Source organism: Eulemur rufifrons, chromosome 15 (genome assembly GCF_041146395.1).
Source record: "Eulemur rufifrons isolate Redbay chromosome 15, OSU_ERuf_1, whole genome shotgun sequence".
Taxonomy (NCBI): domain Eukaryota; kingdom Metazoa; phylum Chordata; class Mammalia; order Primates; family Lemuridae; genus Eulemur; species Eulemur rufifrons.
The window spans coordinates 80764189-80785420 of record NC_090997.1 but is presented as its reverse complement, the minus strand read 5'-3'; the positions used below and the strand labels follow the sequence as shown (position 1 = coordinate 80785420).

The window sequence follows — 21232 nt, the reverse complement described above, 5'->3', positions numbered from 1 at the left end:
GGTTTAGTAGAATTCAGTGGTGAAGCTATCTGGACCTAGAAATATCTGTGTAAAAAGTTTATTGATTTCTGCTTCAGTGAATGATCTGGTTCATGGATTACAGAATTACTTATATTTCCTAATTTTTCTTGAGTCAGTTCTGATAAGTTGTATTTTTCTTGGAATTTGTCATTTCACCTACATTTTCAAATTATTAGTATAAAGTTATTTATAATAATTTCTTGTTATATTTTCAATCTCTGTAGCATCTCTATTTGTGTTCTTTTTTCATCCCTAATATTATTTGTGCCTTCTTTTTCTTGTTTGTTTTGTTTAATCAGGCTCACCAGGGAGCGGTGACCTCACCTTTTCAAAGATTCTACATTTTGCTTTGTCAATCTACTGTTTTATATGCTTTTTAAAAAAAATTAATTTCTGATCTTACCCTTATTTTTTCTTTCCTTTCATACCTACGTTTCATTTTCTAGGTTTTGTTTGTTTGTTTGTTTGTTTGTTTGTTTGGGGGTTGGTTGGTTTGTTTGTTTTACTAAGCTACTGATATGCATGCTTAGGTTGTAGCTTTTTAGATTTTCTTCTCTTTTAATATTACTTTTATTCTAACTTTTAAACCATTTAAGACATTATTATTTTATTAGTACATTTATATTTACCCAAATATTTACCACTTTCTTTATGCATTTTCTCTTCTCATCTTTGATCTGAAATCATCTCCCAATAGCAGACCTTTTAAAGAGTTTTCCTGATGGCAAACTCCTCATTTCTTAGTCTGTACATGTCTTTGTTTTGTTCTCATTCTTGGAAGATATTTCTACTGGGTATACAATTCCAGTTTGGCAATTATTTTCTTTTGGCACAGTGATGATATCATTACACTATCTTATGCTTTAATCCTTGGTATTGAGAATCCAGCCATCTGATTGGAAATGTCTTTTTTCTCCAATACCTTAAAAATTTTTATTTTTACCTTTGTGTTCTATAATGTTATTGTGTTGTTTGTCAATATTTATTTATTTATTTATTCTGCTTAAGATTTAGTATATTACTTGAATCTGAGGACTGGTGTCTTTCATCAGTTCTAGAATTGTCAACTCTTCAAATAGTGCCCAAAATAAAATAAAGCAAGATGGATAATAGTTAACAAAAAATAGTAAACTATAAAATATGACCTAGAAAATTTTATAAAGAGCCAAATAAAATTTCTAGAAATGAAAAATGAAATGAACAAAATTAACTCAATGATTAGACTCAACCGTAGAAGAGACACAGTAGAAGATACTAAAGAATATTAATGCCTGCCTCTACAGTGCCAGGGAATAACTGTCTTAGAGCAGAATTTTCTTCATCCTAGTAATCATGGCAGCCTTAGCAATTAAAAGAACAATATTTATTATCTCATTAACAGGTGTCAGTATTTACAGAAATCATTATAGGAATATCTACCAATTTATAGTTGGTTAGCCTATAGCATAGGCTGAAGACTACAGTGATAGAAGAGGAAGTAGTAAAAGAAAGAGTAATGGAAGAGTTACTCTATAAAGTTTGAAGCAATTTATCAAACTACGTACACACAATGATAACAGAAATCCAAAATAAGCTAGTGAACTCACTATTGTTCTTGGCCTGGCCAACAAAGCCATTATTACCAAACCACTGCTTGTAAGAGTGATTAGAAGGAGCAGGCAGAGGGTAGGGGTAACACAACACAGAAGAACACTGCTGGTTTTCTTTGGCTCTGCACAGATCCATAGGTCGAGGTAGAACTTGTCATTACCTGCTCAAGCCCAGCTACTAAACCACTTTTAGGACCTCTCTGTGCAAGGTTCCAAGCTAGCTAAAATCACAAGCACTTTCCCTAAAAGTGACTCCTACTTCAATGGGTAAAAAGAATCTCTGCCCTTTGGATGCCAGTACAGTACTTTTCACAAACATAAAAGAAAAAATATTGGCTTTAAAATGAGTAATGTTAAGACAGGTGGCTACAAAAACCTGCTTCAAAGACATATCACAGCAATTATATTTGACTTTCCAAGAATCCACTGTAACACATTTTCTACAATAATGATTAACGAGTGCTGGATATATGCCATCATTTCAAATAGTCCTTGCTTCTAATTTATGTCAGAAATGGTGCTGTGAATCTGGTGCATTTTAAAAAATCCCAAATACTTCTCTTATTTAGTAAGTAGGGAAAATCAGTAAACAGACTGAGTTTAATAGACTTATCAAAGTAGATTATAATTGTGAGAAAAGAGAACCATATTCACATTGAAAAACCACATACTCTTCTTTGGGATCTTTTTTTTTTTTTTTTTTGGTCATATCTTTCTTTTAAAAGAACAGAAGAAAAATGAAGTCAGAGGAAGTAGACAAGTTTTGTGATTAAGGCACAGAATAGGAATCCTTAAATTATTAATTTAAATACAGGTGTTCCTAAATGCTCCCCACAAGTCACTTAGGGGCTCTGGGTAGTTCAAAACCATTATTTTGAATAAACACAGTATAGATTTGGCTGAATTCGTCTGTTGAACAGATAAAACCATCAGATTCTTCTCTATATTAAAATTAGTAGTCCAAAAAAAGTATTTTGGTACCTTTGATATTTAAGCAAATAGTCATTTTATCTTTTCCCTGCTTTTCAATGAACTATCCTGATAAACAAGTATTTGAAGAAAAGACTCAAAGAAAACTTATATCAGTAACCCATAGGAGTTGGTAATGATAATTGAAAAATAAATTTTTAGGAAGACAGGTTAAAATGAAATATCAAATTAAAAGGCTGGCTTAAGAAAGCAGAAACAATGTTAGCACTATACCAATTACATATTAAAATTCCAGCCACTATCAACTAAAGGTATAACAAAATTATGGCCATAATCACAAAGGGATCAATAACTCTCATGCCTTTATATCTGAATTAAGATACACATTACTTTTGGAGCTTTGTGATCTTAAGAGAGTCATATCATCCAAGTCCCTTTGTTGGTAAAAACAATAGGGCTGGACTGGATATTTTCTGTGATCTCTAAAAAATCTAAAATATTTTTAAATCTAGTTCTCCCTGGCAACTGATTCTACCTTTATTTGGATTACTCCTGACCCTAAATCCTGTACCGTCCTCTCTTAAAGACTACTACCGTAAATATATACGTGGATAAAATTCTTTGTTGAACATAGGCCATTGGAATAAACTATCAAGCCTGTCATAACAAGCACCTGGAACACCTGTCCTGGAGCTTCACTTCTCCAGGTAAAGTAGAAAAGGGGTCGGGGACTCACCTGCACCACAGCCTTCATATCTAAACTCTTTCCTGGATCCTTGCAATCCCTCCACAGAACAAATTTATCTAGGGCAGCTATACTCTTCTCCTATCATGCACATTTATTTTTGTTCAGTAAGTACCGAGCATTTTCAAAGGAAAGAACAACCAACCAGTACTTATCATTTCTGCCTCAGTGAGCAAATCACTTCTCCAAGATCTCACCAAGTGCTTTCACAGACCATTCCTCTCTGTAGTTAAAGGTCAAAGAATAAAACATCCATTTGATAGTGTAATGGTTTCCCTCAGCTTTGATGTCAACCCGCACTCCGTGACTTGTACACCCTCACTGAATCTTGAGACACAAGCACCTCATCAACAAGGTCAATGACAGAAAACACCCCAACAACAAAGCAGGATCACTCTTTCAAAGGCTGGAGGGTCTCTCCTCAGATACAGCCTCCTGCCATGAGAGCTTCTATTTATATCCACAAATAGTTAACACCTAGGAGTGATCACTGAATTATTAAATATCAACACTTCTGTTCTTGGTCTGATGGTTTATTTAAATTTTTTCTCTCTTCAATAGGATTGCCATTATAGCAAGATGCTTTTTTGTGGCCTTTCTTTATATATTCTTCTGATTTACTTCAGCTTCTTAAGAAAAGCAATTTACTGAGAAAAAAAGAGATCTTGAGGAAAGTGTCTAGTGAGATTTCTATCTCTTGCCTTCTCACAAAATAAAGTGTCATGGTATTCCATACAGCAAAAAAATACAATACAATACAATAAAAATGGCACATGGAGTAAATATTTAAACATAAAATCACTATAAGAAAAGATGAGGAAATAATTATAAGTGGTGGACACCTTTACAAGCATGGCACAAAATCCAAAAATTAGAAATTTCTATAAAGCCAAAAAAAAAAAAAAAAGAACATCCACTACAAGCAAAATTGGGTAGGGCAAACTACAGTGAAATATTTTCAATAAAGGACAAAAAGCTAATTTTCATGATAAATAACAAGGTATAAAAAATCAAGGAGAAAGAGACAAACGACCCAAGTTTTTTAAATACCAAAAGTAATAAACCAGCTATTTGAAGAAATTAAAATGGCTAATAAAACATTCGCTTTCATTAAAAATTAAAGAACTATAAATCAATGAGTCCCTTTTCTACCCAAAAAATTAACAAACATTAAAAATACTGATAATTGCAAGTGTTGACAAGGATGTGAGGAGAAATAGGCACTTCCACACTGTCATATAGAAGTATAATTCCCTTTCTAAAAGGTCATTAGCCTGTCCATATTTTCCACTCCAGCAAGTCCAACTCTCTTAATTTATATGCTAGCAATAGTCACATAAGCACACAAAGACATGTACACACATATTTATTTATTGTAGCATTGTTTGTAATACCACAAACTTGTAAATAACCTAAATTTCTGTTTAAAACAATGGAGTAAATATAATACACTGTGGTGAATCCAAACATAAAATACTTGCCAATTATTTTAAAATTATGTAGCTCCATCTCTGGAATAGTTGCTCTTAAAGCCTAAGCTTCCATGTAAATGGCCACCGTGTAAATAGTCACCATGCTGTGAGGAAGCCCAAACTATCCCATGCATAGAGACCCTGAGGCTAAATGAGAGAGAGAGAGAGATGCCTGGTCAGCCCCTAGATGCTCCATCCCCTGCTGTTCCAACTCTAGTTACCTTGTGACGGCAGCTGCATGAGAGACTCTGAACTGCACCTGCCCAGCCAAGCCTTTCCCGACCTGATGACCCACCAAAAACTGTGAGAGATTTTCGAGTCTTACAGAATTGATGGTCAGATGCTGAACAGACATAAATCTATCAAGTTGGTAGTACAAACCAAGATGGCTCCCTTGAGGGAGGACATTTGCCTTTCTCCTTCTCCCAGATTTTATGCTGAAATCATTCCCAAGGTAAAATGGTCAATGAAGGAATCTGAGTTGGCTCTGCCCAAAGTACACACCCAGCCAGCCTCAATCAGAGGTAATGACCTGGTTCTCCATCACTTCATTGGAGGAAGAGAAATACTGAAAACCACTCCACACACATAGCACTATGGGGATATAGGTGATGTAATGCATACTTTCTTCCTTTGGTAAAGGCATAGAGTTCAGGCACTAAGGTTTATGTAAATTCATCCCTAATTTGCAGGTGGAGAAATGGCCTTTTGATTATAAACACTAATTTTTATGTATCAAGAGTAAACCTGTAATTAAAAAAAAAAGGACAAGATGAGCCTGAAATATCTTATAATACCAGAAAGTTAAGAAATGCTAAGTTTACACACGCACACACACACGCACACACACACACACACACACACACATCATGGGAGTATGTCAGAGGGTCACAGAAGCTAACTCCTGAAAAACGAAGTAACATAGTACAGAGTATATTAAATTTAGATTAGATTGTGCCTTGGAATGTGTATACATCTTTGTCTGATTATTTACTGTGTTACAATCTACAGAAACACAAAGACCGTACCCAGTAACTTAATCAAGAGAATTTAATATAGAAAACAAATTCCAAAAATGTAGGAGGAGCTAACATCCAGACAGGGGATGGTGGGTCCCTGAGGCAACCCAGAGAAGAGTAACTGAAGGAAGCTGCTACCACCTAGAGGGCAGGAAGGGCAAAAGGGAAAGGTGATGAAGCCAGAGCTTGGGAGCTAGAGCTTCCCTGTAAGAGCTGGGACCCTGGGGAGATGCAGCCACTGTAGGGGTCCCTCCTGGAGCCCGGAGAACAGGGGAGCTAATTCTGATTTTTCCCTTCTTCCCACCCTCCAGTTTCTCTCATTGTTTCCCATTGGCTTATTCTGGCCTGACACCTGGAGGCAGGGAGCCTGGAAGATGTAGTAGCCAAAGTCATTTCACTGAGCTAGCAGATCAGGGGAAAGGCAGTGTTACAGTTTGGGTTTCTTGGGAAACAGACTTGCAGATGGAGACATGCATGCCTTGGGTTTTATTGGAGTATGTGATTGAGAGCAGCCCCTGTAGAAGGGAAGGCAAGGAAGTAGGACTATGCAGAGGGGAAGGTGAGCTGCGGTGCTCACTGGATGCTCAATGCATGTGATGCTCAGTGGAGGCCTCACCCACTCTGTGGGCCATTCTGCTCTGGGAAGGAGTGTGACCTTGAGCAAGGGGGCTCTCTTCAGCTGAGGCAATCCCTGTAGGGGACCACTGCCAGTAGCTGGGGGAGCAACTCCTTCATCCCTGAAGGGGATTGCAGGCAGCTGACCACAGTGTCCATCAAAGCAAGGAAAAGATATGAATGCAGTGTTGATTTTAAAAAAATTATACATTTCTGAAATGTATGAAGTGAAAGTTCAGTCCCCACCTATGGACAGACCTACCTAAATTAGATTGAAAAAGATTTATTGCTAATATAAGAATATGTTTACAGAGTAGTATTACATGCAAAAAGAAGAATCAACATTGTATACAGAATAATTTCTCAATTATGTACATATATGAGTTTGATTGCATAACTGTATTTAAAATAATGAAAAGAAAATAGACCAAAATTTTAAACAATGGAAATTTTGTGGTAGAATAACATGCAATCCTGCCTATTTTTTTTCTTTTTCAATAAATATTCTATTTTAGAATAGTTTTAGATTTACAGAAAAGTTGTGAAGTTAGTACAGAGAATTCTCATATACCCAGTTTCTCTGTCATTAATGTTTTACATTAGTATGGTATACTTTTTACAACGAATGAACCGATAATGATACACTATTATTAAGTAAAGTCCAAACTTTATTCAGAATGACTTAGTTTTCCCCTGATGTCCCTTTTGGTTTGTTATTCCAGTATCCCATCCAGAAACACCACATTACACTTAGGTGTCACGCCTCCTTCGTCTCCCCTTGGCTAAGTTTCTCAGACTTTCCTTGTTTTTTGATGACCTTGACAGTTTTGAGGAGTGTGAGTCATGTGTTTTGTGGAATGTCCTTGAATTGGAATTTTGCTGATGTTTTTCTCATGATTAGACTTGAATGATGTATTCTGGGGAGGCAGACCACAGAGGTAAAGTTCCGTCCTCAGCACATCCTATCAAGAGTGTACGCTATTAATACGATGTATCATTGATGACGTTAACCTTAATTATCTGGCTGAGGTAGTCTTTTTCAGGTTTCTTCACTGTAAAGATACTCTTTTTTGTCCTTTACCATACAGTAACTTTGGAAGGAAGTCACTATGCCCAGCCCATACTTAAGAAGTAGAGAGTTATGTTCCACCTCCTTGCTGATAGAGTTTCTACATAAATTATTTGGAATTCTCCTATATTGGAGATTTGTCTGTTCTTGCTTCAGTTGGACTTCCAAAAAAAAAAAAAATTGCCCCCAAATCCTGAAAATAGTTTCTCTTTTGAAGCTACTATCAAGAAAGATATGACTCATTAAATACATGTAGTATTGAATGATTTTAGCAAAGAATTTTTAAAGTTTAGTTCCGCTCAAAAGACAGAAAAGAGAGGAAAGCAGTTTGTTAATGGTGCAGAACAGCCCTTCCCACCCTCAGGCGGTAGACAAAACAGATTGACTAAAAGGTAAAGCCTTAGGAATCTTGTCCAAAAGACATGTTTTTTTTTTTTTTTTTTTTTTTTTTTCTTGCTAGGCAAGTATCTTACCTATGCAGGAAGTAGGTCAGAGATGAAAAACAAAAGGTGGAAAGAACATCATGTGCAATTTAAGTTTACGTAATTTATATTTTTTTCTGAAATAATTTTTGGAACAGTCACTAGAGCACCTTGTGTTTATCCTTGAAAAATGGGCTCAGTGGAAACAAAAAGACAACCATACAGAGGACTTCTAGCAATTCTTACGGAGCACAGGAAGTGGGATAATAGGGAGATATAAACAACCATTTCATTTCTGTAAAGGTGCAGTGGTTACTCAATCACAATTACAGTGGCAACTTAAACACAGAATTTGAAATTTGGTAATGGATGCATGCATTTATAATTTGGGAGGGAACATAATTTCATAAATGTATCACCTATTCATGTGTATGTTTAGGGTTAAGTCGATTAGATTCCATAATCATTTGGCTAAGGAATCTTAAATATTTATAAGAACATTCACAACTTAACCATTTTAATTTGTTCTGTTCTTTTGGTAAATGTTTCTTGAACAAGTGCTACATATTATACATTTACATTATTACAAGCTGAAGAACTATAAAAGTTTTTTTAAAAAACTCTGATATCACAATCTTTATGTGCTATTCAATAAGTTTTTAAGATGATAAATACGCTCTGTATATCTGTGCCACCTATATGGGAGCAATGGCCATATGTCGCCGCTGAGCACTGGAGCCAGTGTGATTAAGAAACTGAATTTTCAACTTTATATATTATAACTTTCATGAATTTAAATTTTAATTTAAATAACCACAGGTAGCTAGTGGTTATCATCTTGCACTGAACAGGTGTTAAGAAGTTAAAATGTAGTAGAAAAGAAAAACAGAGTCATGAAATGGTCAAGTAAAAAACATAAGATATTGTGCTTCTACACCCACCCTTTGGGCTCCCTTTAATTTGTTCCTGCCACTAAAGGTATTATAAAATGATATAAATCAGATCTTGTCTTGTCGCTAAGACCAAAAATAAAAACAAAATAAAACAAACAGAAAAAGACTTCAATGATTTCCGATTATTCTTAAAACAAAAACCAAAATCCCTAAGACGGTCTGCAAGGCCCTGCCCCGACGTGGCCCTGACAACACTGCCTCCTCGTCCCCCATTACACACCACTCAGTTCTGCACGCCAGCCATCCTGGCCTTCTTCCTTTTCTGGGATGCAACATGTTCCCTCCTACCCCAGGGCCTTTACCTGTGCTGCTGTCTCCGCTCAGAATCCTCTAGCATTCACCTGTCACTTCCTAAGAAACACCTTTTCAGACCTCACGATTAAGCCAATTCTCACTATTCTCTCTCTCTCTCTCTCTCTCTCTCTCTCTCGGCACTGTGCAAGGCTTCTAGGTTGCACTTATCAAAGCGGCAACTTGAGATATTCTTGTGTGATTCTTTGATAACTATCTGGTCCCCTGGGGATCAACCATGAGAACAGAGAGTACATCCTCCCTTTGAGCATTTGGCCCCTGGCCTCTTGCACAGGATTGCTCACACAGTAGGAATAAGTTACAAACCATGACAATAATAATAGTAAACCCCAATCTAGCAACCACTATCTATCAAGCGCTCTTCTAAATTAGTTTATAATTAATTTAACCCTAAAAACAAACCTACTAAGTAGCTACTATTATCCCCATTTTTATAGGCAAGGAAACTAAGAGAAGTTAAGGGACTTGCCCAAGGATACATAGCAGTTACTGGCAGGGACAGGATTTACACATCAGCAGTCTGGCCCTTAACCACTATGCTGTATGGCCTCTATAAGATTAAGTGGCAATGGAGTGGCTCTGGGATGTGGAAGATGGGGCCAAAGAGCATCTAAGGAATGTTTCATGCAAGAGGATACACTGAGATGGATCTTGGGGAGTACCTGCTGTTAGATGAGAAAAAGGGAGGTAAAAAAAAAATCACTCCTGGGGTAGAAAACCGATATAATCTGCACAAAGTATGTTCTGATAACAAGTCTGAGAACAAGTCTGAGCTGACTGTCACGTGTGTTTCAGCAGAGTTGGAACATTTGAAAGACATATGCACGAGTCCCTTTTTGACTCTCTAAACTGGCAAAGTACCAGAAGCAGAAGTTGACTGAAAAATACTTGAGCCCTTCAAACTCCTAACTCCAAGTTATGCATATAACATATGCATGTCCCAGACAAGATATGGGACACTGGGTCCTACTGAAGTGTGGGTGCCAGACAAAACACACTCCCCAGCCAACAAGTTTGCTCCTTCCTACCTCCAAGAATTGTGCCAGTTAGAGGAGATAAAGTGCTTAGCGTAGGGTCTGACAAATAGTAAACTCAATAAAAGCATGTAACAAACACTTACGTGCACTTACTAGGGGCAAGGGTCTACTCTAAGTGGTTAACAAATATTAACTCAAATGACTACATGCATATATCACAGACCTTCAGGACTGGTATAAATAGATAAAATTGTTCATAAACACTCAAACAATTCAGCCTAGTGTTAGCCAAGTGATGAGAAATAGCCCTAAAAAGGAGGCTGAGCTTAGGAGTACACATCTTGCCATGTATGTTGTGGCAGTCCCTGGAAAATTCTGCGTGGGAACATAATGTAGGGAAGTCATTGTTTTAGGAAAACTAATAATCTAACCATAGGCAACATGGGCAACGGACATGGGCAACGGACATGGAGCTGAGGAATGAATAAAACAGAAAACATACACAAAAAAATAATAAATTCTTGGGGACTGATTATGTCTAAAGTACGAACAGAGATAGTTTCAAAGACTTCCTATTGAACTAAGGTTAGTAAAATAAAAGTTTCAAAATCTTGTGAAAAGCACATTAAAAAGCTGTCTATCAGTGGTAAAATCTCATAAATGAAAAAAGGCAACAGAACAGTATGTATAATACAATATGATCCCATTTTTGTTATATACATATAGAAAAGTCCTGTGAGGGAACCCAAAATATTAAACAGCAAATAACAAGATGAAAACAATTTTTATTTTCTTCTTTACACTTTTTTGTATTTTCTGAATTTTCTACAATATGTATTAGTTTCATAAGAAGGGAAAAATATTGTAAGTTTTCTATACAAATATTTTAGAACTAGAAGAAATGTACCTAATGCAAACCCCTCACATTATGGGTGAGGAAATTGAAGGTTAGACAAGCAAAGTATTATAACTGTTCACAGGTCACACAGCAAATAATTCTTGTGACTGGAGTTTAGACTCTTTACATGATCCCAATCTCTCAAGACCTTTGCTTGAATCATTCCATAAAAAAAATCAATGTTCTTTTTCTTTGAAAGTTTCCAAGAGATGACAAACATATAAATACTTGCATATGTCAATATTCTTCACATTTGCTTCCTTTGAGCTGATTAGTAAGGTATTTAAAAAAATCATGTATAAGTAGAGTTGTTTCATGCTTATTTCCCTGGTTAATCCAAAAGTAGATAAGACTACCATAGCCTATTCATGGTACTCCTAACCCACACCCTTCTCCTGTGAATATTTCATTCACCTATTTCCTAGTCTCCTAGAGATTTTAATCTAGATGATTCTGGGTGGCACTTTATAGGAAGCTAGTATGTTTGGATGATTAAGTATTATGGAATAAAATCTGTGCCAAGGACATTTAACCTGATTCAACACCACCTGAAAGAGCCCTGGTATGAGATTCCTTTGTTTTGGTTTTGTGTCAAGTGTGTTGTTGGTTGTTGAGAAGGTATTGCAGTAGAAACTTTGAATAGGAGAGTTCTATGGATGGTGTGTTGGAAAGAGAAATCTACAAGATGTTCTGATAGACAGACGGCTAAATTGGAAAAACATCTGAATGTTATCACGTAACAGCAAAGGCGGAAGACTGACACTGCTGAGAGCAACAAAAAACAATTAAAAGACAAGCCAGTGCAGAGTAAGGAAAAGGCAATTAAAGCAAAGGTGGCAAACAAGAGCACAGGTAGGTTCATGAAAGACAAAAACTGGGCATGTGAAGGGAAGTAAAAGACTACACGGTGTTCTCTACATACAAGAGCACTGGGGCCACTTGTATCAGTGTGCCGCCAAGGTCTAAGGAAGGAAAAAGGGCCAAATGCAACCAGTTCAACCCAATGCAACCACAGCTGATATCATGGAGAAACATTTAGTTTTTCTGCTTTATTTTTTCAATCACAGCACCATGTATGGAGGCAACGGCGCAGCAAGTGTTAATAAGAATTCCCAGCTACAGAAATCCCAGTTGCATGCCTTCCATACCACCTCACAGCCCTCTGGAATGCTGTTCCTCAAACTTTAGTGTGCACACAAATCTCTGGGGATTTGTGAAAATGCAGACCTTGGTTGGGTAGGTCTTGGCTGGGGCCCAAAATGCTGCATTTCTTACAAATTCTAAGGGAATGATGCTGATGTGCTCGTCTGCAGACCACACTTTGGGTAGCAAGGATGTAAAGAGAAAGGAAAAATAAAAAAATTCACAGTCACACTGAAGTTTATCAATCACAAAAAGAAAAACTATCACTTATTCAGGGTACATTATGTGCCAATTTATATATCTCACATAATTTACTTCCAACAACACTCTAATATGGTTTTGCCTCTGTTTTACAGTGTGGAAACTGATATTTAGGAAACTTATTTATCCACATTCAAATAGATAATAACAATAGCAGGACTTAAATCCAATTCTGTCTGACTCCAGAACTATTCATCGAGATGAGATTAACATAATTATTCATTTTGTAATCTTGGAAAATCCCGAAAAGAAATTGAGCCATGATTATTTTTTTCATATCTAACATGGAGATAATGATAGAGTTGTGGTTTGGACCAAACAAGGTAGTAAATATAGAAGTATTTTAAAATCTATAAAAGGACTTAAAGATATAATCATTTTAACCAGATTAATCTCCACTCTCCTTCTCCTTAGTTCTTAAAATATTGAATGTACACCTTTCCTAAAAGCAAATATTCACAAAACTTTTGGTATCAGGATCCCATTATACTCCTAAAAATTACTAACCCTAAGAAGCCTTTTCAGATGATGGTGGACATTCCTCTTTAAAACTACACCCAAATTCTACAAGTGGTAATTTCTTAAAAGTAAACTGCAACATGAAATTTGAAATGATACTAACAAACGTTTCATACTGTTACATTAAAATCCATTAGTCTATCTTGTACTTTGAACAGAACTTATACCAATGCATAATTTTGTAACATCATCCTTTGGAAAATATTGGTTCACTGAGTTATATCATTATTCCAAATGTTGACACATGTCATTAAATAATATGAAAAAACATCACCTGCCTTACTATCATCATCAATTTCATCAGAAAAGTCCTTAAGGACTGAGAAGCTCTGAAGCTCTCAATGGCACATAACAAGTTTTTCCAAATTCTAATTTTTGCTTGGAAGCTTAGATTTTATCATAGACAACAGATATCTTCACTGATTTTCCTTGCAGTAACAAGCTAACATCATTCATTTTTGAGAAAATGTGTGTCAAATACCCAAGTCTTTATAAAAACAATTTGTCGGTTTCTTCAAATAAAAATGCTATTTCTTGGAGGGTAAAAAAGCAGCTAGTTCAGCTTCCTACTTAATCACACAACTGCTTTTCCTCAAGAAAACAACAGTACTTCAGTATACAGCAGATATGCTATATGGGTACTTCCAATTTTGTCACACAGAATACTAAAAGCTTCATCAAGGACATTTTTAATGACTCACCTAAGACATTCTTTTTAGTGAAAATGACTTTTTTTTTATTGCAAGTGCATGACTACTTGCACAATTGGTACCACACACTGCCTTAATTTCTGCTAAGTCGCCAACAGTTTTTACCCACAACTACTTTAACACCATCAGTGTAAAGTCAATACAAGGAAAGTGCAAATAATGTCTACTATTGTTAAAAGAATTTTGACTTTGAGGTTCCCCTGAAAGGTCCTTAGGGAGCCTCTAGGGATCCACAGACCACACTTTGAGAGCTGCAACCTTAAATATTTTAGCTTAAACTTTGTTCTACTTGTGTTGTCTTTCACTTATAAACATATTTACCCCAAATCACATAAAGATATCTGGAGTAATATGATACTGTATTTGGGGAAAAAAATCCCATAATGACAGTTTTATTTATTTGTGTGACGTTCTAAAATGTGATGAGATTGATCTATGCATAAATGAGATAAGCTTATGAAAATTCACTCCCTCCAAAATGACTTTCTATCATGACTCTCTATTTTCCTATTCTAAAAATCTGTGAAGAAGGAAACTCAAAAGCAGAAAGCCAAAAGTATGCATACATTGGAAGCTCACGAAAAAAACATGTGTATTATTGGCTTAATGCTATTATTAAAAAGTGCACTAATATTGCTTTCCACCCAGGAAATTTTAGTCACTAAACACATTTCTCTCACTATAGCCACAATCTTTGGCATCACCACACTAGAAATCTCTTAGGTTCTACTTACATATTGTTTATATAGAAGTGGACAAAGGAGAGATGGAAACCCAATGGCAGACCAAGCTTGATCAACAGGATATAACATCTAGTCATCATGGAGAAGGCAAATGAATGGGAAGGCATTAGACATTACTCTACAATAAAAATCTGTAATTAAAAGTCCTTCTTGTTATCATAGTCTATTTCTTACTAATGGTGTGGCGTTTGCCTATAAATTGAACCCATTTTTTCTAGAAACGGAATAAGTGTACCACCTACATCTGAATAATATGAGGTGCTTGTGAAAAAAAATTGCAGATTCCTTGGCTCCATTCCAAATATTCTAAATCATCATCTCTGAGATTGGAGCTCAGGAATCTGTCTTCAACACTGCCCAGGTGTTTTCTATGCACATTAGTATTTGAGAAACTTGATTGAACCCTTCTGAGCCTCGGTTTCCTTATCTATAAAATAGAAGTGACTGTCACCATACTTTCCTATTTCAGAGTTGTTGACATACTGAAGAGCAATTAAAAATATACAAGAAAATACTTTCTAGAAGTGCCATATAAATGATTATAACCATCTAAACTTTTATACCACCTACATTTCTACCAATAGTCCTTCTAAAAACTAAAAGGACAAGAAAATAATGAAAAATATTATAAATGTTATCCTAATTGTTGTAACTAAACCTCAGATAACCAAAAGACTCAGGAAGTAGAGTCTTGTAGTTAATATTTAGCTGAACATTCTGGTCATTCTCTTGAAAACCCTTCTTAAATGTGTTACTACAGTCTTTCCTTGGTAAATACATAACAGTTTTTATTTGATGCCAAAGGGTTTTCAAGTTGGGTCTGCATTCTGAAGACCAGTTCTTGTTGCACAAGACTTATGCTTAGAAGAGTAATCTATGTTCTGCCTTGGGCTCATTTGCTAAAAGCTTTCTTGTTTATTTTTTCTTGTTTGGGGGATATTTCATGGTTGATGGAGGTATGTTTATTTTAACCAAAGGCAGATCTCTAATTACAACTTGTATTCCAAAAGCTTACTTGTTCCTAGGTTGTCTGGAACTCAAAATGCCTCTTCCTCTAGCAAAAAGAAAAAAAAAAAAAAAAAGAAAGAAAAAAGCTATGAATAATTATTGAGCCCTCTGGTTTGTCCAAAAAGCCCATAATATAGATGAAATTCTTAAAAATTACACAAATGTTTTGCAATCATATTAATCAAACTAGAAAAATTTGAATATGAAACTATATTCATTTATTTTAAATATTGATACCTGAGGGGAAAATGTTAGCTAGAGAAAGATGAGAATCTGATAGATAAAAATTTCTATAAATATTCTAGAAAGGTTCATGGCCCCAGTCCTTCATTGTACAGAACACATAAGGTCTCTCAACATGGCCACTAGAGATTCTCTTCAGGGTCCTGATTAGGATATGATGGGGGCAGGAGGTGGCAAACTGAGTGACAGATTTAACTGAACAAGTGAACAGAAGGTAAATAAAAACTATTGCTGACAGGGTAGCTGTGGAAGCCCGAGAAAGAGATTACATGGAGAGGAAACAGCTGAGACATAAGCAGTGCCAGTGCAGGACATACCAGAACATGACTGAAGGCAGAAGAAAAGAATAGAAAGCAATGCTGGAGGAGAGAGTTGCCCACAAGTGTCATAAAGACTGAATTTAGGGAATGACAGCAAAGTCACCAAAACAAAAGAGGCCTTGGTATATGTGAGGGAGACTCTCACTCGTACCTGCAGGATGGCCTTACTTGTACATGCCAGACAGCCACACCTGGGGTGTTTGTACCTGAAGAAATGCCCAGTGATTAGATTTCTGATTCTGAATCCAAGTTATCACAGAGGCCCTGTCTGGCCTCTTCTTAGACACATTGACCTTAGTTGGGAAATTTTGTTCATTCACTACCTATTCCATCTCCCTGTGCCCAAATAAAATGATGTCCCAGTTTTGATCTTACCCCTGCTCTTACCCAAGTGTCTTCTCTCTCTGGATTCCTGACCTTCACAGGCCCTATGGGTCTGTGGTTATGTATTCAGTCTTCCTATCTCGCCCTTTTCCCAGTCAAAGTATGACTCAGTCTAACTAAAAGTGCAGTGCGTTCTTTCAGCCAACCAAAAGCTGACATTGAGTGTTAGGTACTATTTTAGCTCTAGTAAACACAACAGTCTTGCTGGATTCCTAGAAATCCTTTGCACATTTTATTATAACATGTGAAGCAAACATCGTAAGGGACACAGGAGACTTCTCTGGCCTCTATGATGCTCTGGTTAATTTGAAATAAAATGTTAAACTATGGCTGGGCAGATACTAAATTGTATAAACCAAATAGCAATGTCAATTCCAAGTCTGGTTAAGAGCAGAGAGTTATCTGAAATATTCTTCATGCTGTATTCCAGAGATAAGATAATGGATTGCAAGAGAAGGGAAAGGAAGCTAACTGAATTGATAATTTTCACACCCAAATCTCAGATAAGCAAGGCCAATTTCTGCCCCTTATAAAGAACTCTTTCATCAAAACACGAAAGTAGTTTTCAATAACCAGCACCCAGACACAAAGCCCTTTATACACAGAGAGATATATGTATTTACAAGTACAGCAGGTCATAAAGGCACAAAAATACTGCTTTAGAAGAGCTAACTGGGGAAATGTATTGCAATGTGGTTGAAAATTACCTGCCCCTTAAAACTACGCCAGAGAACAAGAAGGATATTTCAAACACATCTCTATATCTAACCTCAGTGGAAGTCTATATTTGGTTCAAAACTTGATTTGGAAGCAAGGAAAGACATCTAGTATTTAACATACCTACCAAATCATATAGAGAATAATACTTCATATTCCCTTTTGCTGTTTTCTTCAGTCTGGCTCAGTGCCTAGGCATAAGCATTCCCAGGCCCCACGGCCAAAAGCCTCTTGAGCACAGCTTTCTGGTCCACCCCAAGATCAAATACTATACCAGTGAGAAGTAAGAGTAGGACAGGATCTTCCCTTCTTCGTCCACTCCCACACACCCCCATCATTTTACTTTATCTAAGAAAACTGCAGGAAAATGTAACAATCATGTTGCCACTGATTAATCATTACCCTGCAAGGCAATTCTTGTTTATCCTGCTAGATTAAAACTATGTAGCTGAGGACCACAGTGGTCAACCTCTCCTACTCACAACCCCAAAATGCAATTAGTCCAATCCACTTCTTCAGCTTTATGAAAAGTGTGCTGATGTTTAATCTGAAACAAGGAATTCTCTAATTGCAGCTTCTCTCTAGAAGACATGTTCCTTAGCTCTTTGGTGACAACTGTCAGGCTCCTTTTGGGGACTTTTCTCTTTGGGAGTCCATCACTTGAGGAAGGTCTAGGGCAAGAAAGGTATGGAACTAGGAAAGAAAAGGAAGAATGAGTAGGAGGTTTCACTCTCAGCTGTCATTAAATAAGAGTTTCAACAATAAAGCAAGGAGTCTGGTGATACTTAATGTCCCACAGTAGTCCATCAAAAGACATGAGGTAAGAATTCTTTCCAATTCCTGTTACAACAAAAGACCCCAACTAATGGGACAAAAATATCCATGATAGTCGTACTTGTGGAAGTTCTAAAACACTTCCACGCCAAATGCCCAGAGCTGTATCATCAGAGCATAATGGATGCCGTTTGATCAGCTGACTACAAGTGTCAAAGACTGAAAAGCTTGTTCCAAATGTAGACCTCTGCTGATACCTATTGTGGATCTGTAACTAAATGAGTAGGAAAAATATGAAAACTGAACTTAGCAAATGGAAAACCTTTCAAGACCTCCAGCCATGTAGAAATGGTTTTACACTGGAGCTACAGGCAGATGCAACGTACAATTATTGAATAGCGTGAAACACCTGAAGGTATTGATACTAAATAATTTAGGTGATCATGTTGTAAAAGCTAAAGTCTTCCATTAACAACAAAAAGGTGACTCAGACTAAAACTAAACGAGTTGTCCTCAATATTGCATTATTATAGACTCAGCGATATATGATGCAAAATATACCTGGAGATGCAAACATCGTGTGGTTGGGGGCACTTATTCTTTGAACTTTAAGTTTGTTCTTAAGCACTTAGTATTCAACACCACCTCTTTTCTAGGAATGTGGTTCCTCAAAGTACTGTAAGAATCACAAACGTTTCTTCAGTCACATAACGTGAATATTGGTGGAATTTCTGAACAGCGGTAAGGAAATTCCGAAACAGAGCCAAACAGAAAAAGTGTCTTCTAAAGTTCCGGATAAAATGTAAAAGAGTTCTGCTAAATCTTTCCAATCGGCGTCTGTTAATCCAAGCAGTCATCACAACTGCACCCAGAGCCGCCCAAAAGAGGGGGAAACACCGCTGCACCTTGCTAAGGCCAACATCTCTCTGGTCGGTCATCTTTCCCCTCTAGGAACCCTGTGCTCTCTCGGGGAGGAGGAGAGGAAGTAGTATGTCTAAAGATGGCAATTTTTAATAGCCTGTTCTCATAAGCATTTATAACACAAGTGAGAGGGAACATCCCGCCGGGATCCAGACAAGGCGCGGCGGCGCTGGGCACCTGCGAGGCCCGCAGAGGAGCGCGCAGGCGGAGGAACGCCCCGAGGCTGCCCCGCTGCGAGCGCAGGAGCTCGGCGCCGCCCTCCCCGCCCTCCCCGGCGCGCGGCCGAGACCTACCAGCGACAGCACTTTATAGGTGTTGGGGTCCTTGGCCGGGCGGGCGCGCGCCGCCTTATCCAGCGGCTCCTCCCCCACGTCCATGGGGGCCAGCAGGGACGCGGACGCCTGCGGGTCCGCGGGCGCCTCAGCCGCACGGCCGCGGCCCGGGTCTCGGCCGTTCCCCGCCGGGCCCTCCCGGTGGCCGCGCCCGCCCTCGCCGCCGCGGCTCCCGCCCCCCGCGCAGCCGTCGCGCTCCATCGTGGCCCCGGGCGCTCCGGCCCCGCAGCCCCGCAGCTGCTTTAATAGGCTCCGCGTCGGCCCCGCCCCGCCCGCCGCGCCCCGCCCGCCCCTCGCGGTCAGACCCTTGGCTCGGCTCCCTGCGCCTGGCGCGCGAAGTGAGGGCAAAGCGACTCAACGCCCCGGATTATTTGGCTTCCTGTCTGATTTCGGGCACTCTGCGTGTCGGTTATTTTGGGTCCTTTACGTGGGCGTGTCTTGAACTTCCCCCCTAGCCTCCCCCGGCCCGCGCCCCGGCCACCATCCGAACACTTGCAGGAATCGCCCTGCGTGGCCTCGCGGCGCGGGCTGGACTGGAATTGCAGCGTGTGGTCTGCAGAGGGCATGAGATCATGGGGCCCCAAAATAGCGCGGGCAGGAGGAGAAAGATGCAGCCGCTGATGCTGTTCCGGCTTCTCAAAGGCGGGATGGCGGAGTCTTGGGACCCACCTGGGTGTTTCTGGATGGAAACGCAAATGATCCCTGGGGGAAGGCGACTTTGTTTCTCCCACGTAGGACCGAGTAACACTTCCCGCAAAGTCCTGTCACCCACTACCTACGCCACTCTGTCTATCTTAAAATATATAGGTTTACATATACTGTACACACACACACACGTAAGGCATAGTTTCCCACGGTTTTATGTGGTTTCTGGAGTTTTGTCGCTGCTGCTGTTTTAATGTATTTAGTTATTAGTTCTTTTAGACTTTCTATATCTAAAAGTTTCAGAGTGTTGGTGTTGCGCTTTCCTGAGATTGGCACTGATACTTGGTTAACAATATAAAAAATGTTAACGCAATCCGAAATACTTTGATAAGCCTTATTTTGGAACTAGGACAGGAACAGAAGGCTATAATTCTTGGTGGGTTTTGTTTCACCTTTGCTTCTAGAACTTCTACATTTCCTTGCTCCTCAGCAAAACCACAAGAGCTAGTGAAGTGAGTCTTGACTCGTCAAGGGCAAACTAGAGACTTTGAACTGCTCTACCATTCCCAGGGCCGACTTCAGGAACGAAGAAAAGTTTTGCAAGCCAAAAACAATTAATTTTCAATGCATCTTGATTACATGTATGGACAGAAAAGAAGCTAAACTCTGTAAAATAATTTAAAGAGGTGTATCCTGAGCCGAAGTTGAGGACCAAGTCCCAGAGCCACACCCAACAAGCCTCGAGCAAGCGGACTCACTGCCATTGGGTTACAGTTTGGTACATTCCAGGGAGATAAGAATTACAGGTAAAGTAAATCAATACATGGAAGGTGTATATTGGTTTGCCCCGAAAAGGTGGGACATATCAAATTCAGGGCTATACAGGTTATAGGTGGGTTTAAAGATTCTGATTTGTAGTTGGTTGCAGAAATGAAGCTTTGTCTAAAAGCTTGTAGTGTTTTAAGTTAAGATAAGAAAGCCTGTTAGTCATCAGACACTAGCCACAGGCCATATACCCAGATTCAAGTGATTTGTCATGGAAATTGAGGACCTGCAGGTTTGTCTTGCACAGCCTTAGACCTGATAATGGGTTACAAAGAATATGTCCAAGAAGGAGGGGGGGGCATGATGAGGCAAGTCTGACCTCCCTTCTCTTGGCCAGTAACTCAGTTTTAGGGTATCCCCTTGGCCTAGAGGGAGTCCATTTAGTTGGGGGAGGGTGCTTAAGATTGTATTTTAGTTCAGAAATATATACAAATATTTAGAAAATAAGAATGGATGTTATTCCCCTTAAAATAGTCAACTTGGGATGCTCTCCATTTATACTGACTGATTTATTCATTCATTAAGTAATGAATCCAATCTTTTGGCCCCCACTGTGCATACCATATAAAAAATGAGTCAAAATGCATCTTTCTTTCAAGTGACACTCATTCTGGTAAAAGTGGGGGGTAAGACCAACTTGTAAAAAAAAATTAAAACCTAAGTCA

The 21232-nt window shown here is 38.4% G+C and overlaps 1 protein-coding gene across 1 annotated transcript in view; it reads right to left on the bottom strand.

Moving 5' to 3' along the window:
• The window catches only part of ENPP1 (ectonucleotide pyrophosphatase/phosphodiesterase 1), a 58518-nt gene extending 39220 nt beyond the window's left edge, over nucleotides 1–19298 (bottom strand). The window contains exon 1 of the mRNA XM_069489166.1: nucleotides 19059–19298. Within this exon, the coding sequence (XP_069345267.1) occupies nucleotides 19059–19298 (240 nt within the window). The remainder of the gene's footprint in view (nucleotides 1–19058) is intronic.
• Between the last annotated feature and the right edge of the window lie 1934 nt (nucleotides 19299–21232).